At 38.5% G+C, this 26,985-nt stretch overlaps 1 protein-coding gene across 1 annotated transcript in view; it reads right to left on the bottom strand.

The window, feature by feature from the left end:
• Nucleotides 1-26,985, bottom strand: part of RNF144B (ring finger protein 144B) — an 82,092-nt gene that overhangs the window by 5,243 nt on the left and 49,864 nt on the right. The window contains exons 4-7 of the mRNA XM_003263552.3: nt 24,668-24,728; nt 6,261-6,465; nt 3,868-4,012; nt 238-327 (exon numbers count right to left, since the gene is read on the bottom strand). Of these exons, the coding sequence (XP_003263600.1) occupies nt 238-327; nt 3,868-4,012; nt 6,261-6,465; nt 24,668-24,728 (501 nt within the window). The remainder of the gene's footprint in view (nt 1-237; nt 328-3,867; nt 4,013-6,260; nt 6,466-24,667; nt 24,729-26,985) is intronic.

Below are 26,985 nucleotides of genomic sequence, written 5' to 3'. Positions count from 1 at the left end.
TTGCCTGGCAGCCCTGGTGCCCCTGCTCCTCCACTTGTCCTTAAGGAGACTGTGCTCATGAGTTAACTTTAGGTAGTTACCCCATTACTTTTCCCTAGCCCTGCCCTAACACTCCCCAGAAGCTCCCAGGCTGGGATGGGACCTCCCAGGAGGGAATAGTGAGGGAAGGGGAAGAGGTGGGCTCTTTAAGCCATCACGATTTTGGTTTATGTCACGCTCCCTATAAGGTCAGGGTACCTGTGTTCGGTTCCACATCACTGATGCTCTTGAGTGACCAAGTTTATTCCTGCATGGCCCTTTGTCATAATGTCTGAGGAAAATGTCATTCTGAAAAATAAAAAGATTGGTTTCAGTAAATATGCAGTTTTAAATTGAGAAATGAATACAGACCACATCAGATCACCAAATGGAAGGCAAAGTCTTTCTCTGGTGATATCAGTGACCCCCTCAAGAAATTCCAAGCCCGTAATCTTTATCTTGGTAGTTTTGTAAATCACCAAGTGAAAGCAGATCATAATCAATACGAATCTCAATTAATTCTTTGAAAAAAGAAAAAAAAAAAAGAGTAGTAATGACCTGACTACTTATCTTAGCAAGGTAGCTCTGGCAGAGGTACAATGGAATGGGAAGACCAGGAGCAAGGCAGCTGAAAGGCTGGTGTGGCAAACCAGGAGAGAGAAAATGCCAGTGACTGAGGATGGATGGAGAAGAGGAAGTTACAGTCCTAAGATATTAAGAAAGTAACTAGAGAGAAAAAAGGAGAAGCAATCACAGAGGAGGGAAAGTGGTTGGGTTGAAAGAAGGCAGTGGCTTTATTGAGAGAAGTGATAACATAGAGATGGAGTTTGTTGGGAAGATAAGTTTGGACATGTTGAACTTGAGAGATGGTTGAGACATCCAAGCAGGGCAATTCAAAAGGCAGCTCATCACAAAGATCTACACTGAAAAAAAAAAAAAAAAAAAAAAAACCTGGACTTCAGCAGAGAAACTAGCTCAGGGTCCAAATTAGGTGTAGATAATCTATCTAATGGTCTGTTCATTAGACAAATGGAGAAAGGGGACTCAATTGGGCATCAGTGTACGTGGGGTAGAAGAAACCATAGAAGAGACTGAGATTAACTAGCAAGAGGGGTAAACTGAGAAGCAAAGAGGCTGCTGAACACAGGTATTTAAGACTGGATCGAGGAAGAGGCTAGAAAGGGAACTGGGATATGGCCAGAAAGGTAGAAGAGAAACCAACAGAGGTGGTATCACTGAAATGGATGTGGTCAAGATGTTAAATGCAGCAGAGAATCTAGGTACGCTAAGAACAAGTACTATTGGATTCTGCCAACAAGAAATCACTCAAAATCTGGGAAAGGGGTACAGTCGAGGTGTGACTACATGGCAATCTGAGCAATTGCAGTATTTGGAAGGTAAGTAATGTCAGTAGCAAGAGGTGATTAGGCTTTTCTGAAGCTTGGCTTCTAAAGGAATGATAAATAGAGGGGTAGCAAGGAAAAGATGCAGGCTTTAAGAAAAATGTTTACTCGTGTTTAAATGTGACACAGCCGAATGCATGGATATGTTGAGAGAGTGGAGAGTGGAAATTGAAACCACAGGAGAGGAAAGAGATAACTGAATAGCTCAAGTCTCTAAGGCTATGGACAGGAACAGGATTCTAAAGCAGATACTTAAGCGTAACTCATCCTCTGAAACTACAGGGGTGAGAATCAAGGCAGGAACAAGCTCAACTCCAACAACACTCAAAATTCCTGTTTGGTGTTGGTCTCAGGGCTGCATTTTAGACAATCACCCCTCTCCTGGCCCCATGCTGTCAAACTTTCCTATAAACAGAGATCCACACAACCATCTGATGTAGAACTCCACTTGCGTAGAGAAAAACATCATTACCAACAATCCAATGCCCCTGGCTAAAACTGAAAATGAGATCTTAGAAAACAGTCACCAGAAAAAAAGATGCTTCAACATTTGAAGTCTGTGTATTCAGCCATTTAACATCTGCACCATTTCATCTCCAGAACCAGAACAGCACAAGAGACAGAACAGCATGTTCTTTGCAACGCCATCCCCCAAACACATTTCAGCCAAAGGATGGAGATCTGGTGCACATATTTGTTCCCTTACACTGTGGCCTCCTAAAGAGAACCTCATGGGCTCAGCCTCCTTGTGGATATGAACCCAATTAATATTCTGGTGAAACCTGAAGGAAAACAAAAAAAAATTGTTTTTCATTTGTAATGCATGTAATGTACAATCAGTAAAATCCTCATCCAGAATATCACTCACTTAGATGCATGCTAGGTCTTAAATATCAGACATAATTGTAACTCAAGGGCCTATGATATATCAATTTTTAAATAGAAAATATTTCTTCCAAACTGAGCTGCTGAACTTCCAGAGTCTAAAATGTCCATTTTCTTCTCCCCAGTTTATACCTCTTCTTAAATCACTAAGATGGAGATTATTCTTATTCATACATGTCATCTTAAACAACGTATCTAGTTTTCAGTTAAAAATCCAGCAGGTGGTGGCCAGCAGACATTACATGCTAACTGCACACTCACTCGCTAAGCATGTCTGAACTAAAGCACTACACAAATCACTTGTTGAATTAAAGCAAATCAAGCAATCAAAACAAAAAGTTGAGAAAAGAATAGCAACTCAACGGTAACTGAGGGCTTACACTGATATGGACATATTTTAGACGTCCAAATTGCCAAAACAGAGTGTTATCTATAAACAACTTATGTTACCCCAAACTTTAAAAGACCAGAAGTGAAGTAAGACCTTCTCACCAACCCTTCGCACTGCATTTTTAACTCTGAAGTTACCATTAGCCTTGGCACAGAGCTGAATAAAACTGCACCTCAATTTGAGACTTGATTCATGAATGGTGAGAAAAAGTTAAGCCAAGCCCCTTGATCTGGGAAGGGAACACTGTCAAAACAGTAGCAATACTGCTGCATGCTCATGAACAAGAGAGAGACAGACAGAGAGAGAGAGCACTCAAGAGAGCATGAGGGAGAGAAGAGAGTTAGGAGACACCATTGGTTTGAACCATTTTTGTTTAAATTCAAAATGAAGAAAAAACCTAATAGTGGTAGGCAGAATAACTACCTCCCAAAGATATCATGGCCTAATTCCCAGAATCTGTGAATGTGTTACCCTATATGACAAGAGGGATTCTGCGAGTGTGATTAAATTAAGAACCCTGAGATAAAGGAGATTATCCTACATTATCCTGATGGGCCCAATCTCATCACATTGGTCCTTTAAGCAGAGAACCTTTCCCAGCTGTGGTCAGAGGGAGCAACGACTAAGAAAGAAGGGAGTGAGAGATCTGATGTTGCTGGCTTTGAAGATGGAGGAAGAGGCCACAAGCCAAGGAAAGCAGACAGCCTCCAAGGCAAGAAAACAGATTCTCCCCTAGAGCCTCCAGAAAGAAATGCAGCCTTGCTGACACCTTGATTTTAATCCAGCAAGACCTATGTCAGACTTCCAAAGTGAAGAACTGTGGGATAGTAAGTTTGTGGTATTTTAAGCCACTAAATATGTGCTAATTCATTACAACAGCAATATAAAATGAAGACACTAATAGTCCTTTACATAATAGAGACAATGCCCAAAAGAAATGCCCCTAAAACAAAAGCTTGCCTGTAACACCAAGGTGGCATATGTAAGGTCATCAAAAAGATGTTTTTAGATATCTAAAGTATCAGGCTTAGGAAGTCTCATTAAGAAAAATAAATTTCTTTTGCAGGACAAAAATCACCTCAATATTTTAAAGGAAAATCTGTAGGATATTGGCTGTGGTGCAGACACAGTATAGGGAAAAACCATACAACAAACCTAGGCGGAACTTACGTCCAAGTTCTGGAGGCAGTACCAGCAAAATGTATGCTTGCAGTTTTTGCACATCATCTGAGCGCAGCCTTCGTTGCGTTCAATATAAACCCGGCAAACTGGGCATTGCTTAATGGGGGCTTCTGCATCTGTCCCAAAGAGGGCTCTAGAAATAAAATGGATGAGAAATGGCATTCAGCTGATGGTCATCAGTTGAATTCCCAGGGCTCCTGATGGTTAGATAATGAACTCACAGTTATCCATACTTAATTCACTTCCAAAAGAAAGGATGTGGGCAAAAACATTATTAGATGTACAGATAACTCATACAAGAAGGAATCTATTTATTTTGGCTTTCAGTGAATTATATAATTACAGTTTCCACCACTGATTTAACTATTTCATCAAATTAATATTTCATTCCCTAAGCACCCATTGCCTAAATAAGAATGGCAAGGAGTTGGCTACACAGCAGAGAAACTAGGTCAGGGTCCAAACTGGGCGTATATAATCTATCTAATGGTCTGTTCATTAGACAAATGGAGAAGGGGGTCTCAAATATAAACACTTTAAAATAATGTCCAATATTTTCAAAAGACCTTCTCCAAACAGACGAATAGACCAATACAGGCTTACAGACCCAAGGGGCACAGAAAATAAGCAACAGGAATTGGAGAGGGAGAGAGAGAGAGGTGAGCGATAGCACCATGTAACACTTTAGCTACTGCCCATCAAAACCACCCCCAGCACACAGAGATATCCAATTCACAGAGTGTTGTCAAATCTATTACCAGATTTCGTACGAACGATAACCTCATATTGTCATAAGGCAGTTATTAAAGGTTGAGCATCCCTAGTCCACAATTTGAAATCCAAAATGCTCCAAAATCTGAAACTTTTTGAGGGCCGACATGACAAAGGAAATGCTCATTGAAGCCTTTCTGACTTCTGATATTCAGAGTAAGGATGCTTAGCCAATAAATATATCATGAAAATATTTCAAAATCTGAAAAAACTGAGATCTGAAATACTTCTTATCCCAAGTATTTTGGATAAGGGATGCTCAACTTGTATCTTAATTCCCTTATTTTCAGATAAGGAAACAGTCTCACAGAGGCTGAATGACTTCTATGAGACACACAGATACCAAGTGACAATGTCAGAACGCAAATCCTCCTATCCTCTCGGTTCTTTACATTGCCCTGTGATACCCATGGAGCTTCCTGCTATGGCTACGAAAATGCAGGCAACACTGGTTTAAATCTGGCTAAGAGGGCACATGCCTGCCGTGTGTATTAGCTCTTTTATTCCTCTCCATTTGTTTGTTCTGAGATTCAAGCACAGCATCGTAGCCAAGTAGCATTACTATTCCTGAAGCCTGGTTCTACACATTCTGGGTGCACTGTGTGATTAAGCCAATGGGATTACAACACTGGTATTTTGTTCTTGCTGATGCAGAACAACTATAGCCTCAAGCAAAGCAGGAATAAAACACAGAGGTCTCTCACTCTGGGCACTGCTGTTGCCATAAAAACCCTCTGTATCGTCCAAGTGTGGTGGCTTATGTCTGTAATCCTAGCACTTTGGGAGGCCTAGGCGGGTGGATCACTTGAGGTCAGGATTTCAAGACCAGCCTGGCCAATATGGTGAAACCCCATCTCTACTAAAAATACAAAATTAGCCAGGCGTGGTGGCAAGTGCCTGCAATCCCAGCTAATCGGGAGGCTGAGGCAGGACAATCGCTTGAACCCAGCAGGCAGTGGTTGCAGTGAGCCGAGATCGTGCCACTGCACTCCAGCCTAGGCAACACAGCAAGACTCTGTCTCAAAAACAAAACAAAAAACCCCACTGTACGAAAAAGCTACAGTTTTAACTGCTTCCTATCACAACAAAATCTCAACCTTTACAGAGCATAAATTATCATGAGAGAACCCTCCTTTCTATGTGCTGGAAGAATTTAGGACCATTGTTTCTATTGTTGCATTCTTTCTAATATGACTGTCACACATCATGAGCTGGCAATTTAGTCAGGTAAGAAAATTTCTTTCTCATTTTGCAAGCAATAAGAATGATATATACCAATACAGGCAGATATGGTATCTGAGCAAAGAGCTGGAACAAGTCATGATTTCCTACTGAGAACCAGTAGACCACGGTGGCTCGCTACCTAAAGAGAAAGCAAAACTCATACAAACTTTAATTCCAGCAATATCTGGAAGATTCCTCTGGGGTAAACAACTAGAAATGCTTTTTTGTTGGCAACTTACCAATTCTGAAACACTTCTCAGGGAAGTTCTGCAAGAAAATAACCAATCTCTAAACGCCATCACAACGTAACTCCTTCTACACGTAAGGTATGTTGAGTTTCTAAGAAAACTAGTGAATAATCCCAAAGACAAAGTTTCCTTTCTTACCGGTGCTCTGTTGGCAGGACAATAGGCTGACTGTCTCTACAGGAGATCTCTGCATGCCAAGCATCCTTGCAACATGAGCAGAATTTCAGGTGGCAAGAAGGGCATTCCACCAGCACAGGCTGTCCTGGGTCACTCGATGCAACAGGGCACACTGTCTGACAGTCTGCAACAGGACACCATGTTCGATAGGGGTCCAGATGAACTTCTAAAGTGTAAAGAAAGAAAATGTGATGGTCTGTCCGATTCAGATTTGAGTCTTTCTCACCTTCATTTGCCCTCTTACTTATTTATTTGGAACCAGTCTCACTCTGTCACCCAGGCTGGAGTGCAGTGGCACGATTTCAGCTCACTGCAACCTCCCTCTCCTGGGTTCAACCAATTCTTCTGTCTCAGCCTCCCGAGTAGCTGGGACTACAGGTGTGCACCATCACGCCTGGCTAATTTTTGTATTTTTAGTAGAGACAGGTTTCACCTTGTTGGCCAGGCTGATCTCGAATTCCCGACCCCAAGTCATCTGCCTACCTTGGCCTCCCAAAGTGCTGGGATTACAGGCATGAGCCACCGCACCTGCCCCATTTACCCTTTTTTTTTTTTTTTTTTTTTTTACCCTCTTTTTTAAACTGACATTTATGGAAGTATAACACAACAAGGGTGGGGATTTTCACTATTAGTCTTCATAATGGATCCAAACCTATCATTTACAAGGTTCCTAAGCCCTGCCACATTTCTCAAAGTAGATACTAATGGAATAGCTCACCATTGCCTTTATGAACAGATAAAAAGTGTTCTCTGTAAACAAAATTCACAAAACTTTTAGAATATTTCCCACCTTTGAGCACATAAAATAGGCAAAAATCTCAAATCCCTTCTACAATTATTTGGACACTATCTTGGAAGAGAATTGGACGTAAAAAGCAAATTTTTAATAAGGTATTTTTCCAAAAAGACTTTGTCCTTTCAGGCACTGAGAAACAGATAGAGAGGGTTCTTCCACATTCCCAGGAAATTAAAGAACAAGGAAGAAAATAATCAAATAGTTCAGGGACCAAATAGTATCTGGTGTGGCTTAGCCAAGAAGTCAGATTACCTGTCAGTTTGGATATTCTGCTCCCTGACCAATGTGCAACTTAGGGACAATGTGTAAAAGACCCACATGTGGGCCGGGCACTGTGGCTCACGCCTGTAATCCCAGCACTTTGGGAGGCTGAGGTGGGTGGATCAAAAGGTTAGGAGATTGAGACCGTCACCGGCTAACACGGCGAAACACCGTCTCTACTAAAAATACAAAAAATTAGCCAGGTGTGGTGGCGGGTGCCTGTAGTCCCAGCTACTCGGGAGGCTGAGGCAGGAGAATGGCGTGAACCCGGGAGGCAGAGCTTGCAGTGAGCCGAGATTGCACCACTGCACTCCAGCCTGGGCGACAGAGTGAGACTCCGTCTCAGAAAAAAACAAAACAAAACAAACAAACAAAAACAAAAAACAAACAAAAAAAACCCCCACATGTTCTAGAAACAAAAGGCAGAGACTTTCACAGACCATTATAATAGCCAGTCATAACACATTGGCTAGTTCCATATGACACACAGGAAAGAAGATAGAGTTGGAGAACAGACAGCCATCTATTCAAGTGTTTGCAAATCTTGCTTGGTATCTCTTTTTTATTCAGTAGCAGACCCATGTTCTTTCCATATACTATGACCTTTAAGGGAACATACCATGTAAAAAATGATGTTATTTGAGGTGTGGAGTACCCCCTTTTTCTCTGAACTCATGTATTTTGCAAAATTTGAACTGACAAGATTCTAGTTTTAAACGTCCTAGGGCTCATGATTCCTAGAAATGTACACACAGGAGGCAAACAAATCCAAAGGATGGTGCAAAAAGAAAATAAAGGTATTAAATAGGAATTTAGTTTTTAAAGTTAATAATTTTACACATTCAGTATCAAGGAGAAAGTCTGAAGTGTTCCAATAAAATACTGTCTCCACTAATGTCTTGCCTAGAAATGAAATAATTGGATCTATCTTGTTATAAGTTTTCATTCAAAAATTGCATCCTTAAACATATGGTCTTATTAGGAATTCTGGAGGGTGGGGGTCAAAGAACAATGAGCCCTTCACACAAATGCAATCACAAGGAGGAAATCCTATAATTCATAGATGCCCAGACCCCAACAGAGATGGACCCTCCAAGATCCCTAAAACCTTAAGAAGTCAAGGAACCAGTGGAACACATAGGACCCAAGGTCTTGGTCTTTTATTTCTACACCATTTAACATTTTCTTCCAAACTATTACAACCACTTCACAAATACTAAGCCCAAAGAAATGAAGGTTAGTATGTAACTTAGAGTGAAAGAGTCCCATATCAAATATCTACTTAGCTTCCCTTCTAAATCAGAGGTCTTTTAAAGGTTTGATGAAAAAGAAGGAAAAGTAAGGGAAAAGAAGTTAAAACACGTATTACTGTTAAAATTTATAGCATCCCTAGTGATCACCTTAAAAAGATACAAGGATGCAATGTGTTCTCATAGCTCTAATCAATTAAAACTACTTGGTAGAAGTTCTGACTTGTTTCTACCAGCTTATTATTTCAGGTATCTGGGGTGACAAAAGGGAAGCACAGACAATAAATAAAGGAGCAATTATAGGTTTTGATGAATTACTATAAGGAAAGGACCTTAGTAAGCAGTACAGCTATGGCACAGTCCAATGAAAGCAAGGAAAGAGTTTGAGCCACAGAAAACACTGACCCTCCGTATTTTTCACTATTGTGACAGCACATAAAGGACCATGCAAAGGAGTGTAGAAAAAGAAAAAGGAGGAAAACTTTACAGCTTTCTACACATTTCCTTCATTAGAAGTCCTTATTCCTTAGGAATGGCTTACAGAGCTTAACTAAGAGCATTAGTGGAGTAACTAAAAGACAAATTTTGACTCTATCCAAAAAGGAAATTGACTACTCTAGCCAACTCTGTAGAGCGTCTATTCAACATCTCTCCCAACCCCCTTGAACCTTCCTTATGAAGACCTATCACTATAAAATCTGAATATTCTAGAGATATTCTTTCCCACAATTCCATGAAATTAAGTCTTGGTCATGTGACACGATTCTAGCCAATGAGAGGCAAAGGCAGGTCCACTAAGGGGCTTCTGGGACTTGATCTCCACCTTGATACGTAGGAAAGAAAGGCCTTTCTGTCTGTCTGCCTTTGAACCCAACTGTGTGAGGTTATGATGCTTGGACCATCAAAACAATCTTGCAACTCTGAGGGAAAGCTAAGTGATTCAGAGATGCTATTGGGTTGGTGCAAAATAATTGCTGTTTTAATTAAAAACATTAAAAACATGGCAAGAACAGCAATTTTACCAACCTAATAAATTAACCAAAACCCGTGACAGCCTACCTCTGGACTTGTGAGTGAGGTACTGAAATGCCCTTGCTGTTAAAGTCACTTTTAGGCAGGCATTCTGTTCCTTGCAGCTGAAAGCATCTTAGCTGATGTGGCTATTTCTGGTAATAGCAAACAAGTACCCAGTTCAAACAAGGACTGTTCTTCTGTGTGGTAGGTATTTTATCAACGAGATTAAAGCATCATGTCCAAGATGAGTTTTAAAGTCTTTTCCAAACCAATGATTTTATCATTCTAAATGTGAGGCGCATGGAAATGTGTATGTAAGTATGTAAGTAGAAATTTAAAAATGCATCCACATACAGTATCCTGTAGAAAACATTGTGTACAATAAAAAGTGATACACCTTTGTAAAAAGTTAACATGCTATGCCACGTCTATAAGATTTCTATGTAGGTGAGCAAATAATATACATTCATACAGTCGAACGCCACATAGCTTTTTTTAAAAAAAAATAATATAACAATTTGGAAAGACCTCTAAGATATATTGTTAAGTGTAAGAAAAAAAAACAAAAAAAAAGCAGGCTGGGTGCAGTAGCTCATGCCTGTAGTCCCAGCACTTTGGGAGGCTGAGGTGGGTGGATCACCTGAGGCAGGAGTTGGAGATCAGCCTGGCCAACATGGTGAAACCCCATCTCTACTGAAAATACAAAAATTAGCCAGGTGTGGTGGTGGCCACCTGTGATCCCAGCAATTAGGGATGCTGAGGCAGGAGAATCATTTGAACCCGGGAGGCAGAGGTTGCAGTGAACCAAGATCATGCCACCGTACTCCAGCCTGGGTGACAGATTGAGACTCCATCTCAAAAAAAAAAAAAAAAAAAAAAAAAAAGGCAGACAGAAAGAGTATACATGAAACATGTTTATAAAAACATGTGTATATAGGCCAGGCACAGTGGCTCACTCCTGTAATCCCAGCACTCTGAGGGGCCAAGGCTGGCATATCACATTATCCCAGGAATTCAAGACCAGCCTGGCCAACAGTGGTGAAATCTCATCTCCACAACAACAAAAAAAAGTAGCCAGGCATGGTGGTGCACACTTATAGTCGCAGCTACTTGAGAGGCTGAGGTGGGAGGATTGCTTGAGCCCGGGAGGCAGAAGGTACAGTAAGCTGAGATCATGCGACTGCACTCCAGCCTAGGTAACAGAGAGAAACACTGTCTCAAAATAAATAAAATAAAAATATGTATATATAGAAATATACTTTAACATTTGCAGAAGAATATTAAAAAAAAACAGTTCCTCTTGAGTAAAGGCAGAGGCTAGGAAAGGAGGCAAAGATTCACTTCATCTTTAAACTTGAAATTTTTTTAAAAAAAGGTCAAGTACTACTTTTGTAATTTTTTAAAATTGGTTTTAAAAAGCTACTTTGATCTGGCATATGTACAAACAGATAAAGCAATTCTAGAACTAAGCTGTCCCCTAGAAAAATCATTTACTTTTTTATAATACTGAAACACATTCAAATTTCCCCTTTGTTTCACATTCTTCTCCATATATACAATTCTCATCCTATGCTTTTCCTTTCCCCTAGAAATTCCCTTTCTTCTTCAAGTCGTAACCTATCCATTCTTAAGTGAACTACCTTCTATTGTTCACATGCCTTAATTTGGGGGAAGGGGCATAGAATCGGCATCTTGTTAATTGCTGCTCTCTATTCATTTCATGGAGATGGCCTCTCTGACTATAGGCAAGGCTGTTTGTTACTCTGTTTGTGTGCTCCAACTTACCTGAAACAGTGAGTGGATGCCTACCTATTGATTCAGAGCAGTAATTTCTGAGTTTTTCAAAAGCATATAGATGTATTTCTATGCCAACAATTGACTTATAATGCACATACTAATAATACCATCTTGAATTGCCTTGTATTGGAATTTTCCAATTCACTTCTAGTAGTCTCATCAACAGATGTGCACAGCATGTTAAAATCATCCAATATCAGTCCTGGTGTTGAAAGTATGTTATGATTTCTATTAGACCATAGCTCTCCACCCACCTCAATTAGGGCTCTCAAATTTGGGAAGTCGTTGATTTGGCAAGACTTGGAACTTTCCATACAGCACTTAAAAATGAAACCTCCTTTATGAAGCGTCACAAGGGCAACAATGAAAAAAAATTTTAACATAAAAACAAATAACTATCCCTTTTAGAATTCTACTCTCTATATATAACTTTTATTTTACTTCCTATCTCAGCTTAGTGTTGGATGAGCAATTCACATTCGCTGGTTCTCATTCCTATCCACTCAAATCCTTCTTAAGTATCTGAAATGAACTTTTGCTCTAAACACATTAATAAACTGCTCTCTAAAAATTACAAGTGACATCCCTCTATAGTCACATTCAGCAAATGTTTCCGAATCCATCTCTGACCCTGGACTCTTCTCGTCACTCTGTCTTCTATGTGTCAGGCCCTGCCCTCTCTTTTCTTCTCATGGTCCTTTCTCCTTTATCATCAATACTGCTTTCTTTCTCCCATCCATGGATGGTATCCAGGTCTTACTCCTAGGTTTCTTTCATACTTATTTATGGAACTCATATCGTAAGTAAGCCTCAGCTTCAATTAAATTTGGATTATTCCAAATAACTTCTCCAGATATGACCTCTTATGACAATAAGACTGAAAAATAGACACATGTCTATTATTCATTGTTTATTCAACAAATGATTGGTTTCAGGTACTTGTTAGAGACCCTGGGCACATGGAGATGAAAAATAGAGGCTTTCCTCCTCAGAAGCTTCACAATATGAAAAGGGAAATAGATGTTTAAAACGAATACAATGTCAAAAAAAAAAAAAAAAGGGAAACCAAGCAATGCAAATAAATGACAGTGCATCCCATGAGATAACAAAAACGAAATTATCAACAAATATTGATGAGGATCTCTTAGGGGTAGAGGTAAGAAACATTTAATAGTTATATATGGAAAGTTTGTTATTTTTTTTATCCAAATAGTTTCCCCTTTAATCAACTCTAAAAAATGGGGTAAAACTAGTCCCTCCTAATCATAAAACAAAGCAGGAAACACATGCTAAGACAAAACACAATGACATTAGATTACAAAGAGATAAAGCACCATATAAAGAGCTCTTTTTAAAAAAATCCCTGAGGTAGCAACTTTGCAGGCAGCATTTAGAAGCTGTAGAAGAGAGAACAGACTTTTTCTGGATATTAGAATTAAGATTCTGTCCTTAAAGAAAACACTGAACAAGGGCACTGGCATTCACATCCCGAAGTGGGATCTTGCCAGCTCATGAGAACCAACTGCATCTCTTTCCAACTCCAAGTTCAGTGACATTACCTTGGTAGCTTAAAATTAGCCATGGTGGAAGTATTAATATTTACACCTTAGAAACTCAGCGGGGTGTGGTGGCCCACAACTGTAATCCTAGCACTTTGGGAGGCTGAGGTGGGTGGATCACCTGAGGTCAGGAGTTCGAGACCAGCCTGGCCAACATAGTGAAAACACCTTCTCTACTAAAAAATACAAAATTAGCCAGGCCTGGTGGGACACACCTGTAATCCCAGCTACGTGGGAGGCTGAGGCAGGAGAATCACTTGAACCCGGGAGGCGGAGATTGCAGTGAGCTGAAATATTGCCACTGCACTCCAGCCTGGGCGACAGAGCAAGACTTCATCTAGAAAAAAAAAAAACTGGCAAGCACTACAAATCAGAGTTGTTCCCCTTATCCCGCCAAAGACTGTTTACCAACACCTTATTAAACACAGGCCATGACATCAGAGAAATGCAAATCAAAACCACAGTGAGATACCATCTCACATCAGTTAGAATGGCCATCATTAAAAAGTCAGGAAACAACAGGTGCTGGAGAGGATGTGGAGAAATAGGAATACTTTTACACTGTTGGTGGGACTGTAAACTAGTTCAACCATTGTGGAAGTCAGTGTGGCGATTCCTCAGGGATCTAGAACTAGAAATACTATTTGACCCAGCCATCCCATTACTGGGTATATACCCAAAGGACTATAAATCATGCTGCTATAAAGACACGTGCACACGTATGTTTATTGCGGCACTATTCACAATAGCAAAGACTTGGAACCAACCCAAATGTCCAACAACGATAGACTGGATTAAGAAAATGTGGCACATATACACCATGGAATACTATGCAGCCATAAAAAATGATGAGTTCATGTCCTTTGTAGGGACATGGATGAAACTGGAAAACATCATTCTCAGTAAACTATTGCAAGGACAAAAAACCAAACACCGCATGTTCTCACTCATAGGTGGGAATTGAACAATGAGAACTCATGGACACAGGAAGGGGAACATCACACTCTGGGGACTGTTGTGGGGTGGGGGGAGTGGGGAGGGACAGCATTAGGAGATATACCTAATGCTAAATGACGAGTTAATGGGTGCAGCAAACCAACATGGCACATGGATACATATGTAACAAACCTGCACATTGTGCACATGTACCCTAAAACTTAAAGTATAATAATAAAAAATAAATAAATAAAAAATAAAAATAAATTAAAAAAAACACAGGCCATGAAAGTAATGAATTGGAAGTAAACATATCAATATATTAATATAAAACCTGCATCCAGCACAGACAAGTCTGGGAAAGTGCAGAATTTGCACAGCACAAAAAGAGGAGAAACCAAAACTGGAACAGTGTCAACTTATCCCTTACAGTCAAACAGCTACACACAGATCATTTGTAGAAATTCATAAATGGCATTTTTGGATAAGAAAAGGGAAATTGGTAACTCTGTCTGAAGGCACAAAGAATACTTATGAAATTTGTTTTTCCATCTACTTTCTCTATTTTTGATTCACAGTAGGGACCTCTGAGCTCAAAGTACATTTTTTGCTCTTTCAACTGGGTAACTACTAACTTAGAATTGCTAGAGATTATTGTACAACATCGTGACTATACTTAATATATTACATTCTTGAAAAATGCTAAGAAAGTAGATGTAAAATGTTTTCATCACAAAAACAATGACTATATAAGATAGATAACGCATATGTTAATTTTAGTTATATCCACAATGTATATATATACTTCAAAACACAGTGTAGACAGTAAATACGTACAGTTTTATCTGTCAATTTTTAAAAATTCATTAAATAGATGAACACATAAGATAATCTCTTTGTTTTTAGTAAATATACATGCAATACAAATGAATAGAGCTAAAAATGTTAAGGGTAAAGCAAACTTCAACTGATCTTTAGATAAAGGGATTTTAATTCTTTACTTTTGTATATTTCCCAGATTTATCTCTTGTCTACGTATTATTGATTTTTGTGAAATAAAAATGTTAAAGCCTTTATAATTTTTAAAGAAAAAAATTGGTAGAGATAAAGCCTTTGAGATAATTACGCATTTGTGAGAACTGGATGACACTCAGCCAATTCTAAGCCTTGCCTTTGAGAGTTACTGACAGCTGCACATTTTTAAAAATTGCACTTAAACCTATAGGTTAGAACCATGAATAAGCAACTCATCTACAGATAGTTTTGATCTGAAAGATTTCCACATTTTATACAAATAATACAAATGTAAATGAGATTCTCACATGTAATAAAGCAGTTAAATTTTACAAAAGCAGAAAAACCCAGAATGGAAGTCATCTTTAGTTTTCACTGAACCCAGCTAGGGTTATCATAGGAGAAAGTGTGGTTCTACTCATTATAGAAAAACCATCTAACACAAGACTTCTTTCTTCCCTATAGAGATGTTCAAGATTGAATAGACACTGTAAACAAGACACTTAACACGGTGCCTGACATGAAGCAGGTTCTACACAAGAATTAGTGAAATTTCCCCCAATCCTCAACCTTAATGTGTGACTTTAAACTCTTTGAAAGGGGACAAACAAATCTGTATTCTTTATCATGATGCTTTTCAAACAATGGGGATTGAGGTATCAGTTTAATAGGTTGTGACCAGCATAAAAATGAAATAGATTAGAAAAGAAAATAGGGTGCGTCTCACATAAGTTTCATGAAACTTTTGCTGGTTCTGTCTTCGGGCGTGTGTGTGCGCACACGTGCATGCTGGCTTTCAAAGAAAAATGCATTTATTACTCTGGATCACAGTTCTATACTTCGAAAAACAGTGACTTGCACAAAGTTGGTACTCTGTAAATATCTGCTGGATGATTTATGAATGGATGCAACCTGGGAGGTATTTTGTAAACTTCACGTTCAATATTCCTAGGTTCACTATACTTTCATATTACATAAAGCTCCTCGTTTTGCTTCAAATCTGCATTACCCCTTTTCTCTTCTCACTCAGCTGCTGACCCTCCTTCTTATTGCACCTAGGAAACAAGCAATTAGAAGAGAACCCATGCACACCAATCTACTAGCCTGCCTGCATCCACGACCGTAACCTCTCCACCTTCTCTCCTGATAGAGAAGACGACCTAAACATATCCCCAAGTAAATCCAATCCCTCTATCTGGTACTGAAATCCGTTCCCCTCACACTCTCAAGGATTTGGCTTCTGCAGTTACCTCCCCCCTCCCTCTCCTGTATCATCCCTTTCTGCTGGATCATAAGTTCCTTTCAAGAAAAAACAAAACAAAACAAAACAAAAAACACTCCTTGAAAGAGTTAATATATTCACTGCACCCATTTTTCTTCTCATAGTACCCTGAACCCTCTCCAAGCTGGCGCTTCTCTGTCATTCCACTAAAACCCACTTGTCAAGATCACCAAAGACCTCTGTTATCAACTCTCAGACCATATCTCTTCTCATCTGTCAGTAGCTTCGGACCCAGTGGACACTCTCTCCTCCTTAAACACTGTCTTCACCCAGCTTCTGGATTCATATTTCTGGCCATCATTGGTCAGTCTCCTTTGCCAGATCCACCTCTTCTTCCCCACCTCTAAAACCTATAGTGTTCCAGGGCTCAGTCCTGAAACTGCTTCTTTATCTATGTTTAATTCTTACATGAGCTCATTCAATGTCACAGCTTTAAACCTGACCTCTATGTTGATGATTCCAAAGTTTATACTACTGATCCTGACTCATATAATCCAGATGTATCTCTACCAGGAAATCCTGACAGTTCCACCTTCAAAATAGACTCCAAATCTGGGGATTTTCAATGCTTCTGCTTTTAGCATATAATCTACTGTACTGTCTTGGACTGGATCACTACCACAGCCTCCTAATAAATCTCCCTGCTGCCATGTCATTCCACTACCATCCACTCTTCTGCAGCAGCGACAGTAATCTTCTAAAATGGAAATCATTTCACGACATTCCCCTGATCCAAACCCTCCAATGGCTTCTCATCACACTAAGACTTCATCTTCATAATCTATGGGATCAGGCCCTTGACTATCACTTCCAAATTACCTCCTATGACTCTCCCCTCTGCTCACTTAGCTCCATCACAAGGGCCTCCTTGCCATTTCTCAAACAGAAACCAGGCTTGTTCTTGCCTCAGGGGCTTTGTACTACCTTTACCTCTGCCTGAAATGATGCTCTTCCCATAAGTACCCACATGGCTTGCTCACATCAAATCAAGTCCTTTTTCGGATATAACCTCATCAAAGAGGTCTTCCACAAAAATCCTATCCAAAATAGCCTCCCCCATCTATCTCGTTCCCCTTACCCTTATTTATATAAAAGGATATACCCCCACCATCTAATATTACTTATTATCTAACCTCCCACATACACACATGCACATACACAGGATCTTTTAGGGCAGGGATTTTGTCCTGATGATCACTGTATTCCCCATCAGCTAGGAAAGGATTTCTCAACAGCAGCACTATTGACATTTGGATTGGATAATTTACCATCATGGAGATGTCCTGACATATTTGTTGAGCCAACAAACACACAACACACACACACACACACACACACACACACACCCTAAAATAGAACCAATAAAACTTTTATGAATGATGCATTAGATATTTAGCAGCATCCCTGGCCTCTACCCACTAGCTGCCAGTAGCTTCCTACCCAAGTCACGACAATCAAAAATGTCTTTGGACATCACCAAATGTCCCTGGAAGATCCATTCACCCATCTCTGACAATCACTGACCTAGCAAGATGCCTAGAATGTTGCATTTGTGTAAATAAATGGAGTGACATAGCAGAAATATAAGACATAGCATCAGTACATCAATTTCCCATAGTAAAAAAGATAATGGTAGCATATATAGCCAAGTTCTACATTGTTCAGCCCTACATTCAGGTATTTCCAGAGAACAGCAATAACAACCCAGAGAGATATTTGCAATAAGGCACTTCTGTAAAAGTGCTTACCCCAGAGAAACAGGGATCCAGACATAGAATTCTGGCCAGATTCCACTGAAAAGATATCTGAGCACAGCATGTCACCTACACTTCACAATGCCCTTCAGCTCCGCTCCTAGAAGAGCAGATACAAGGAAAAGCCAATGGAAGGTAAAAGATCTGGGTTTTTTAAGGAAATGTATTATAATTCCAGTATCCCATTAATAGTTTTGTCTTATATACCTCATGCAACAGAGTATACACATGGCCTAGAGGCCAGGTTTAGTAGAAATAGAAAAAAATGCAGAAGAGTCATCAGACATCAGCAGCCCTGGCATCTAACAGGACTACACAGAACCCAAGCTAAAAGGAACAAACTGGTAGACAGCAGCTGGAAGTCAGATTGCTATCACATGAAGAGCTGTTCTTCTCCTCATTCTCTCCTCACACTAATGACCTATAAGGAACTTGAGACAAAGTAGAGCACCCACAGAAGTCACAGGATATTTTTTTCAACACCTTTTATTACTTTTATTGTAAATTCAATTCTACCTCCTGGCTTTTGGCCTAGGAAACACAGTTGTAATACAGATATACAAAATGCACAATTATCCAGAAGTTTAAGGTCCGGTTGCCCTCCCTTCAAATTTCTATTCCAATGTTGGAAGAGAGTGAACTGATGCCTAGTCAACTAATTACTTCTGCATCAGCAGTGATGAAAACATCACGTAGCTTTGAGATGGGAAAAAGTTCAGAAATCTAGTAAAAGAGAAACCAGGGACCTGTAAGTCAGCCCCTAAATAATAGTGCCTTCAAAATTTTATATTACTATACATGATTTAGAAGTGGTTAACTCTGACATATTTACATCATAGATAGACAAATTCAAAGACTTAAACTGCAATTTACTTACAAAAAGTAGAATTGATTACTGAAGCCAAGCCCCACAGCTATTTGATCTTGAGACTCTGCATGTTCATGTAAATTATGCAAGGCAAGAAATACTATTTAAAACTATTTTCTACTTCTGTATTCTGACTATTACTGGGAAACAAACATTCTGGGAAATTAAAACTGCCATGAGAACTAAAAACCATATCTGACCTTAATGATTGCTTTTAGTTTTCAAAATCTCAATCTAAAACCCTTGGTTTTCCAACTGGCACCATCAGCATTACATATGCTGAGTTTGCTTTTGATTCTGTTGTATATTCTCTGTCCTAGCAGGAGTGGTTTTTCTGCCATTCTCCACCATTGTGCCAAAAAGACATCACACGAACTTTTATTATTGTGGGAAACACCATGCACTTGAGTTAATTATCAGCTGTAATAAATAAAACTGTTTCAGTAGACTAATGAGAGATGGGAGGTGTTAAAAAAAATAAAACTGAGCAGACAATAAAGTACTTAAGCATCACACAGTCTACAAAGAGGGAAAAAAAACACTAAAAGACACTACATAACTACATAGGGAGCTCTGATGGAATAAAACCTTTATGATCAGATACAAAAGCTGGGGTGGAAACATTTCACCAAGGACAAATAAAAGAGCAAGGTGAAACTAGAGTAATATCATAAATGTGAAGACATGAAATGAAAGGAGGCTTGAGGAGAATGCTGAGAATAAAAGGGCTTTCAAAGAAAGATGGAACCACAGCTTGAAGAAGCATTGGAACAGCACCTGGCATAGGATAGACATGCAATACATAAATAAGCACATACTTAATATGGGAGTGAAGTCAGTAATATTAACAGACAACAACAGAAAGACAACTTCCTATTTCACTTTTTTTTAAATGAAGGAGAACAATATGACACAACCCATCTGTAAGAGTTCTTAAACTGCTATATGATAATATAAATAAATATTCAAGAACAGATACATCAACCTAGCAAGGAATGGAAGCAACTTGCAGTTACAGAAAGTCAAACAGGGTCACAAAAAAAGGAAAAGTGCTTAAGAACTCGAGATGGATCATCTTAACCCAATTTTCAAAAAAAAAAAAAAAACTATTTTGAAAAAGTAGACTCTGGAAACAAGAGGCAAGAAAAATTCTTGCATTAATAATCAGGCATGTACTTTGAGAACCACTGGAAAGTAAAGCAGTGATCATTAACCCATGTCAAACTTAGCATTCCCTTTTCCTTGTTAATATTGGAAAGCTGATGCAGAAAGACAAAGCCAGAAACATAGTGGCAGCCAGAGGAAAAGTCACAGATGGGTGGAAAGTGGGTGGAATAACCAACCAATATCAGATAGTATTTCTTTGCTTCGTGTAAGCAGGAGGATGATTTTTGTGCAATCCTATTCAAAATATTTTCCGTCAGACTTAAAGACATAAAGGACAAGCTAAGCAAACACGTAACACAAAGCAGAGGACAATTCACACACTGAACAACAAGCTAAAGACTAAAAGAACTTGGCAGGCACTAAGAATTGGAAAAACCTAAGGATGATTTTTTATAATTAAGAAATAGTACTGCATCGACTCTGATTCTACCTTTTTCCAGAGCAGCAGCAATCTCCACAATTCTGTCTCACAGTCCAGCCAACGGTATTTTCTTTCAGTTGGTTAGTCATTTAACTCATTTACAGTATTAGTGGGTATTTAATGCACCCCAAAGTCCCCTTACAAATGGTTTCACATCAAATATATATTCACAACATAGTCTCAAAGTCATCTAGCTGATGAAGGTCTTGAGTTTGAGGTAGATCAGAAGTCTATTTTACGTAATTTAGATAAAGTTTAGACGGAATTAGATAAAGTGTATCCCAATCATGTCAATTCCATTATGTAGCACTTTATTAACTTAAATTTACTCTTATTTGAAACGTCTACTTTCCAATAATAATTATAATGGATGGTAATGAACAATTAACACGATTACAAATCGCCTTCCAAAATCACATAAGAGGCCGGGCACAATAGCTCACGCCTATAATCCCAGCATTTTGGGAGGCCGAGGTGGGTGGGTCACTTGAGGTTAGGACTTCGAGACCAGCCTGACCAACATGGCGAAACCCCATCTCTACTAAAATATGAAATTAGCCAAGTGTGGTGGCAGGCACCTGTAATCCCATCTACTCGGGAGGCTGAGGCAGGAGAATCGCTTGAACCCAGGTGGAGGTGGAGGTTGCAGTGAGCCGAGTAAGTGCCACTGCAATCCAGCCTGGGCAACAGAATGAGACTCCATCTCAAAAAAAAAAAAAAAAAAAAAAAAAAAAAATCACCTAAGAGGAAATTGTCTCTGGGCCTGTTACGTTTTTCATAAAATGAGGGGGTTAAATCAAAAGGTCACTAAATTTAATACACTGCAATACTTTACAGTAAGATATCTATTAAATTTACATTTAAATTATAGGGTTTTACAATTTGGCAGTTCCTCAAAAACTAAATGTAAAATTACCATATGATCCCGTAATCCCACTTCTAGTTACTTTACCCAAAAGTACTGAAAGCAGAAACTCAGATTATACCCCAGTGTTCACAGCAGCATTACTTACAGTAGCCAAAAGGTGGAAACAACTGAAATATCCATCAACAGATGAATAAACAAAATGACGTTAAAAACATACAATAGATTATTCAGCCTTAAAAAATGAAATTCTTATACATGCTACTATAGGAATGGAACTTTGAAAAACATTTATTAAGTAAAATAAGACAAACACAAAAGGACAGATATTGTATGGTCCCACTTATATGAAATATCTAGGATAGGCAAATAAGAGAAAGTGGATTAGAGGTTACTAGGGGTTGCAGGGAGGAGGGATAAGGACTTATTGGTTAATGGCTACAGAATTTGGGATCATGAAAGAGCTTCAGAAGCAGTGGTGATGGCTGCACAACTGTATGAATGTAATTAATGTCACTGAATTGTACATCTAAAGATGGTTTAAATGGCAACTTTTATGTTAGGTATATGTTTAATAACAAAAAGAAAAGTATAGAATTTTAACATTTGCATAGATGAGGAAGTTTAGCCACAGTCTATGTGGTCCCAGGCAAGTCTCAATCTGTGCTGCTTTCAGTTTCTTCATCTCTAAAATAAGAATAACAATACGAATTGTCAATGCATGGGATCCACAGTGGGGCATCTGCCTAGAACTCGTAAGAAAAAAAATAAATTCCATGTGTGAATAAAACTATTTGATCAATCTGTATCAAAGCAAAGCAGAAATATGCATCACCACCTAAAAAGACAGACTGGCTCAGAGGCCTGCCCAACTTAATTGTAGCAAGACTGACTATATTATCACGTCTAATGAAAGAATAAGCCAGTCACAAGTAGGTTTGAATACTACTTGAAAACTCAAAAAGCCAACCACTATCTGGGGAAAGAGTGGAAATCTTGGCCAACGATTTTCCACATCTACCTTGCCCCACATAAAGATGGATGTTGCCAATTATCTTCAAGTGTTCTAATCCCACTGACAACAAGACAGTCAATAATATCTATTTCAGTATGACGATATTTCCTGAAGAACGGTATGATTACCTCATTGGGAAAAAAGTGTATAGGAGGAGAACATTGAGAATAATTTAATTTAAAAGTGCTACTTTCAAGTTATTTTTATTGCCAACTGTTAAAATGTTGAACACTCAGACACAGGAAGCACTCACAGGAAGTGCTTTACAAGTATTAATTCACATAATCCTCACCACAACCCTGTGGTACAGAGATGCTTGTTATCCCCATTTCACAGATGAGGAAGTTGAGATGCAGAAATATTAAGGACCTTGCCATGGTCACATAGCTTACCAGTGGTGGAGCCTGCAATTGCACTCAGGCTCTTAGCTACCATTTTAAAATAAACCAAAACTTTATATTCATCAGTGAGAAACAACCCACAGAAAGTTGTAATTCCTGGTAATATTAGACTATTCTAATTACAAAAAGACATTTGAGCTAACAGATATGTTACCTAAAATGTAAACAATTAGGAATAAGGCCTGTTGCTGACATATGGGGCAGTGAAGTCAGCCAGGGAAGTAACAGGCAGTCATGGGAGAGGAGAAGTGCTGATGGAGGCATGAGAATACTATAAATAGACTGAGCCCCAGTGACTGAGTAGGATTGATGTGGTTGATAGGTCACATCTCACCATTTAAGCAGCAGCCTGAAAATCCAACCTAACTCTTTAGGCTTTCTCCAAGTAAAAGCCCTCAAATCATGGTACTCGCTACCAGCCAGGCATCCACAGGGTGAATACTGGGAATGTCCATGTTCTAATTATAATTGATTTTTATAGTGGAGGATATTGGGATAAAGTGGGAAAATGGCAGGGCAGATGGTTGATGCTCTTATCTTTAGCTATCAAATCTGGTGTTATAATGCTCAATCTAATCAGCCCATGTGGATGGATTAGAGAGGGTCAATATTAACTACCCCCATCATTAACTTATCACAGGAGAGAAGCATCAGATTACGTCATCATCCATTAAACCAAAAATCCTTCTGACTCTCTGGTTCTGATTCCATGTTCAACATTATAAACTATTTCCCACTTCACATCTGGATATAGAGCAAAAACGGACCCACCATTTGGAATTCAAATAACCTAGTCCAAGATTTTTTTTTTTTTGGTAAATTTAGCTTAATACATCAGCCTTATGAGTCAAGTAATCCACCCATGAGATGAATCTGGTTTTGGCTGCTGGATTTAAAAACAAAACAAAACAAAAAAACACAAAAACAAAGTCAGCGTTCTTCTCCTGTAAGACCAAGCCAGCTCTAGATCGAAGGTTGCTATTAACAACCTATGTATCCCCAACAGCATTCCTACTCTACCCCTCTTCATGCTCTGTATGTTTTTTTCTTTTTTTCCTGTAAGAATTATTTTTCAAGGTAGTTGTAAAAATTAAATGAGATAAAGATAATTGTACTGACCAAACTTATTGGCACATGACAAATATTCATTTCCCCCCCCCACTCTCACCTTTAGACTTTATGAATCCATATTTAAAAGTTAGCAATCAGAAAACGTTATGTTCATGCTAGATTCAAGTTTAATATACTCAATGAGACTATACCAGTCCAATAAGTTCTGGGAGAAACAATTTTTTTCCTACTTCTGAGATACTAAGAAATAGTCCATTGACCTCAAAAATAGATTAGGGTATGACAAGAGGGAAAGGCCTCCTAAAAAAGACCTGTCAAAAGCCAGATGAAGTAAAAATATAATTCTTATAGCTAAATAGAAAAGCTATATAAGTTACCCCAAGCCCAAAGTCAGAAAGAAAATCAGTCCAATACATTGTAAATTGCACAAGAATGATACATATCCACACTCAGTTATTACCATGATTACAAAAGTAGTATCAAAAAAACAGATGTTGAGTATTCTGAGGAGCAGTAAAAACGTTTGGGCTGGTAATGTTTCGAAGTGATCTTCAAGAATCGAAGATTAGTGGTAAAACCCATTTTGAGGGTCACTTTCTTTTGTATTAGTGTGATTATAAAGCCATCTAAATTTTGCAAAACCTTTCTTACATGAGCCAAATTAAAAATACAAAACAAACAACATAAGGAAAGTTCTGTTTCCTGCTAGTCTGCATTTTTTTCTGGTGGTAGCTGAGAGGCTTGAAATTTTATGTTGCAATTACAGCATTCTCCTTTTGGAGTACCCTTGAGGCTTTGTTGACAGCCCACAGCTGCCTTTATCTTCCATGCGGGTTAGTGTAAAAATGACACATGTAAAACCACATTCATCATCAGGAAAAAAAGAAGAGTTCATACCTCTTTCAAATTTTAACCTCTGATAAAGCTGAAACTGGTCCACAGGTACCAAACAGGCAATCTGAAACCAGAGACATAAAAGGTTGAGACTTCGGTCATCATAGGGCCCTGAGTTACCAGCCTTTGAATTTCTCTTTCTGGCTTTGCTTATTATACTTTCTCTACACCAAATGTTTGCAAACCTTTTTCTCCACGCTGTTCATGTAGTAAAACACATGCAACAATTTTCAAGTCATCCCCACTCCACCACCACAGCTGAGAATCACTGCTCAAGGGAGCAGTTACAAAACTCATTGATCACCTTCTATCCTTCAGTCAGTGGCTACCAAGACCAGACAACAAAATTTTATTACAGGGACTTCTAAAATTATTCATATTCATATATTAAATATGCTTCCTTTCTCTATATCGTCATTTAAGAATTTTTTGAAATTATAGTTCCAGCTTTGGAATCCTGAAAAACTAAAGTCAGGTAGACAGCATCTCAGGAATTATTCAAATGTCATCTGTCACCTAGGAAAGAGTACCTTTTAAACAATATAAAAATCATTTCTTCTGACAAGAGTCACTTCCTGGAGCCCTCGGTTATGGGACATTGACATCCCAGACTCTGGTAGAAAAGAAATGCCTAAAATATTTCTTGCAACTGGACTCCTATTTCCATTTCAGATGGCAACATAAACCAAAGGTTTACTAGTAAACAACAACAATTCATACTTAACTGAATGACATTTCAAATTAGTCATTTTTAAAGGCAGATGCAGGAAAAGCTAACTGCTCTTAAACCAGCATTCTAAACATTTTAATTCCATTGATGTCAAATGTAAATATATTGACATAGCTTAAAGATTTATATATGAGAAAATCAAAGGATTTGATATTAGCCTTCCAGACATCCAGTAAGTTGATACAGGACAGAGTTTTAGCCCTGACAATTCAACTCTAAACTGTCACCTTTTTTCGGCACAAAATACACCTACATTGACGTTCTTGCAACTAAGGAAAGGACATCTGCTTTGAGAAAACTGGAGTAAGAAAATGATGTAGCTAAAATTGTATTTAACAAATATTATACCTTTTATAATGCATTCCAAATCTAATCCTTTCCCTTATAAATAATCTCAAGTTGTTTATTTCGCAAATGAATCTAAGTTAGCTAAAATGTATTAAGGACCACAAAACAAGTTTGGTCTTCCTCATTACAAATAAAGTGTGGTAAAACATAACTTTAATTATAAAAATATTTTTATCCAAATTTTCTTTCTCCAGTTGGGGAGAAAATGTTGCATTTTCATGTGGTACCTTAAATTAAAGCTCCTTAGCAATCTTTACAAAAAAAAATTATGCCCAATATCATGTTATATGTATTTTACCATAGTTCTTTCAACAGTGTGGTTGGACTTTTATTACATTGAAGGTCAGCTTTATTCATCTGTTATAATGCTACCCAGACATCTTTCCTGAAAGACAAAGGTGTCTCAAATAAAATTCAGAGTTGGAGACAGAAGGTACAAGCAAATGAAGTGATAGTAGGCATTTAGGAACCAGAGTTCAGTTCCTGACTTTGTTGCTAATTCATCATGGGTGGAGGACAAACAAATGCTACATCAGCTTCTGGACCAACATGACTTGGGGGGTGATACCATCTGGGCCCAAGAGACCTCAATAATATTCTATGAATCTTTTTTTAACCACCCACCCTCTTTGATTCTAGAAGACAGTCTTGTACCCCACTCACCTTCATCTAAAATAGTTTGTGGACTGATGACCTCCTTTTAAATCCTTCAAAGTCAACCCCTAAAAATTCTGATTTTTTTCAATGATGAGCAATTTATATAAAAGTCAAATACAGTTTATGGAAGACAAGGCAAACAGAAGATGTTTTAGATACAGATGAAATGTTAATGTGAAAAAATGACAGAAATTAATGCAGTAAAAAGTAAACAGCTGTAGAGATGGATGTTTAATTTTAAATTAGAAAAATAAATTTCATTGGAGTACATACTACTACCAATAGGGAAGTCATAGATTTCTAATTTTTTTGTCCTTTATGCTACTTTGGATATCTCCTTTAAGTCAAAGGTTTGTATGGAACTAAGACTTACTAAGGTAAATCAATTTTTTAATTGAAAGTTGTGATTACAAGAAGTTAATTACTTTGCTTCTCATTCTATTTGGTCCTTTTGGAATGACGACACCCATAGAATGCACCATTCTCTTCCCCAGTTCCCCTCATTTAGACTTGCATCTTTTGTATTATTGTTTAAGAGATGAGGTCTCACTTTGTCAACCCAGGCTGGATTGCAGTGGTACAATCA

Source organism: Nomascus leucogenys, chromosome 8 (assembly GCF_006542625.1).
Source record: "Nomascus leucogenys isolate Asia chromosome 8, Asia_NLE_v1, whole genome shotgun sequence".
Lineage (NCBI taxonomy): Eukaryota > Metazoa > Chordata > Mammalia > Primates > Hylobatidae > Nomascus > Nomascus leucogenys.
The sequence above is the reverse complement of the archived record's forward strand: the minus strand, read 5'-3'. Positions and strand labels throughout refer to the sequence as shown.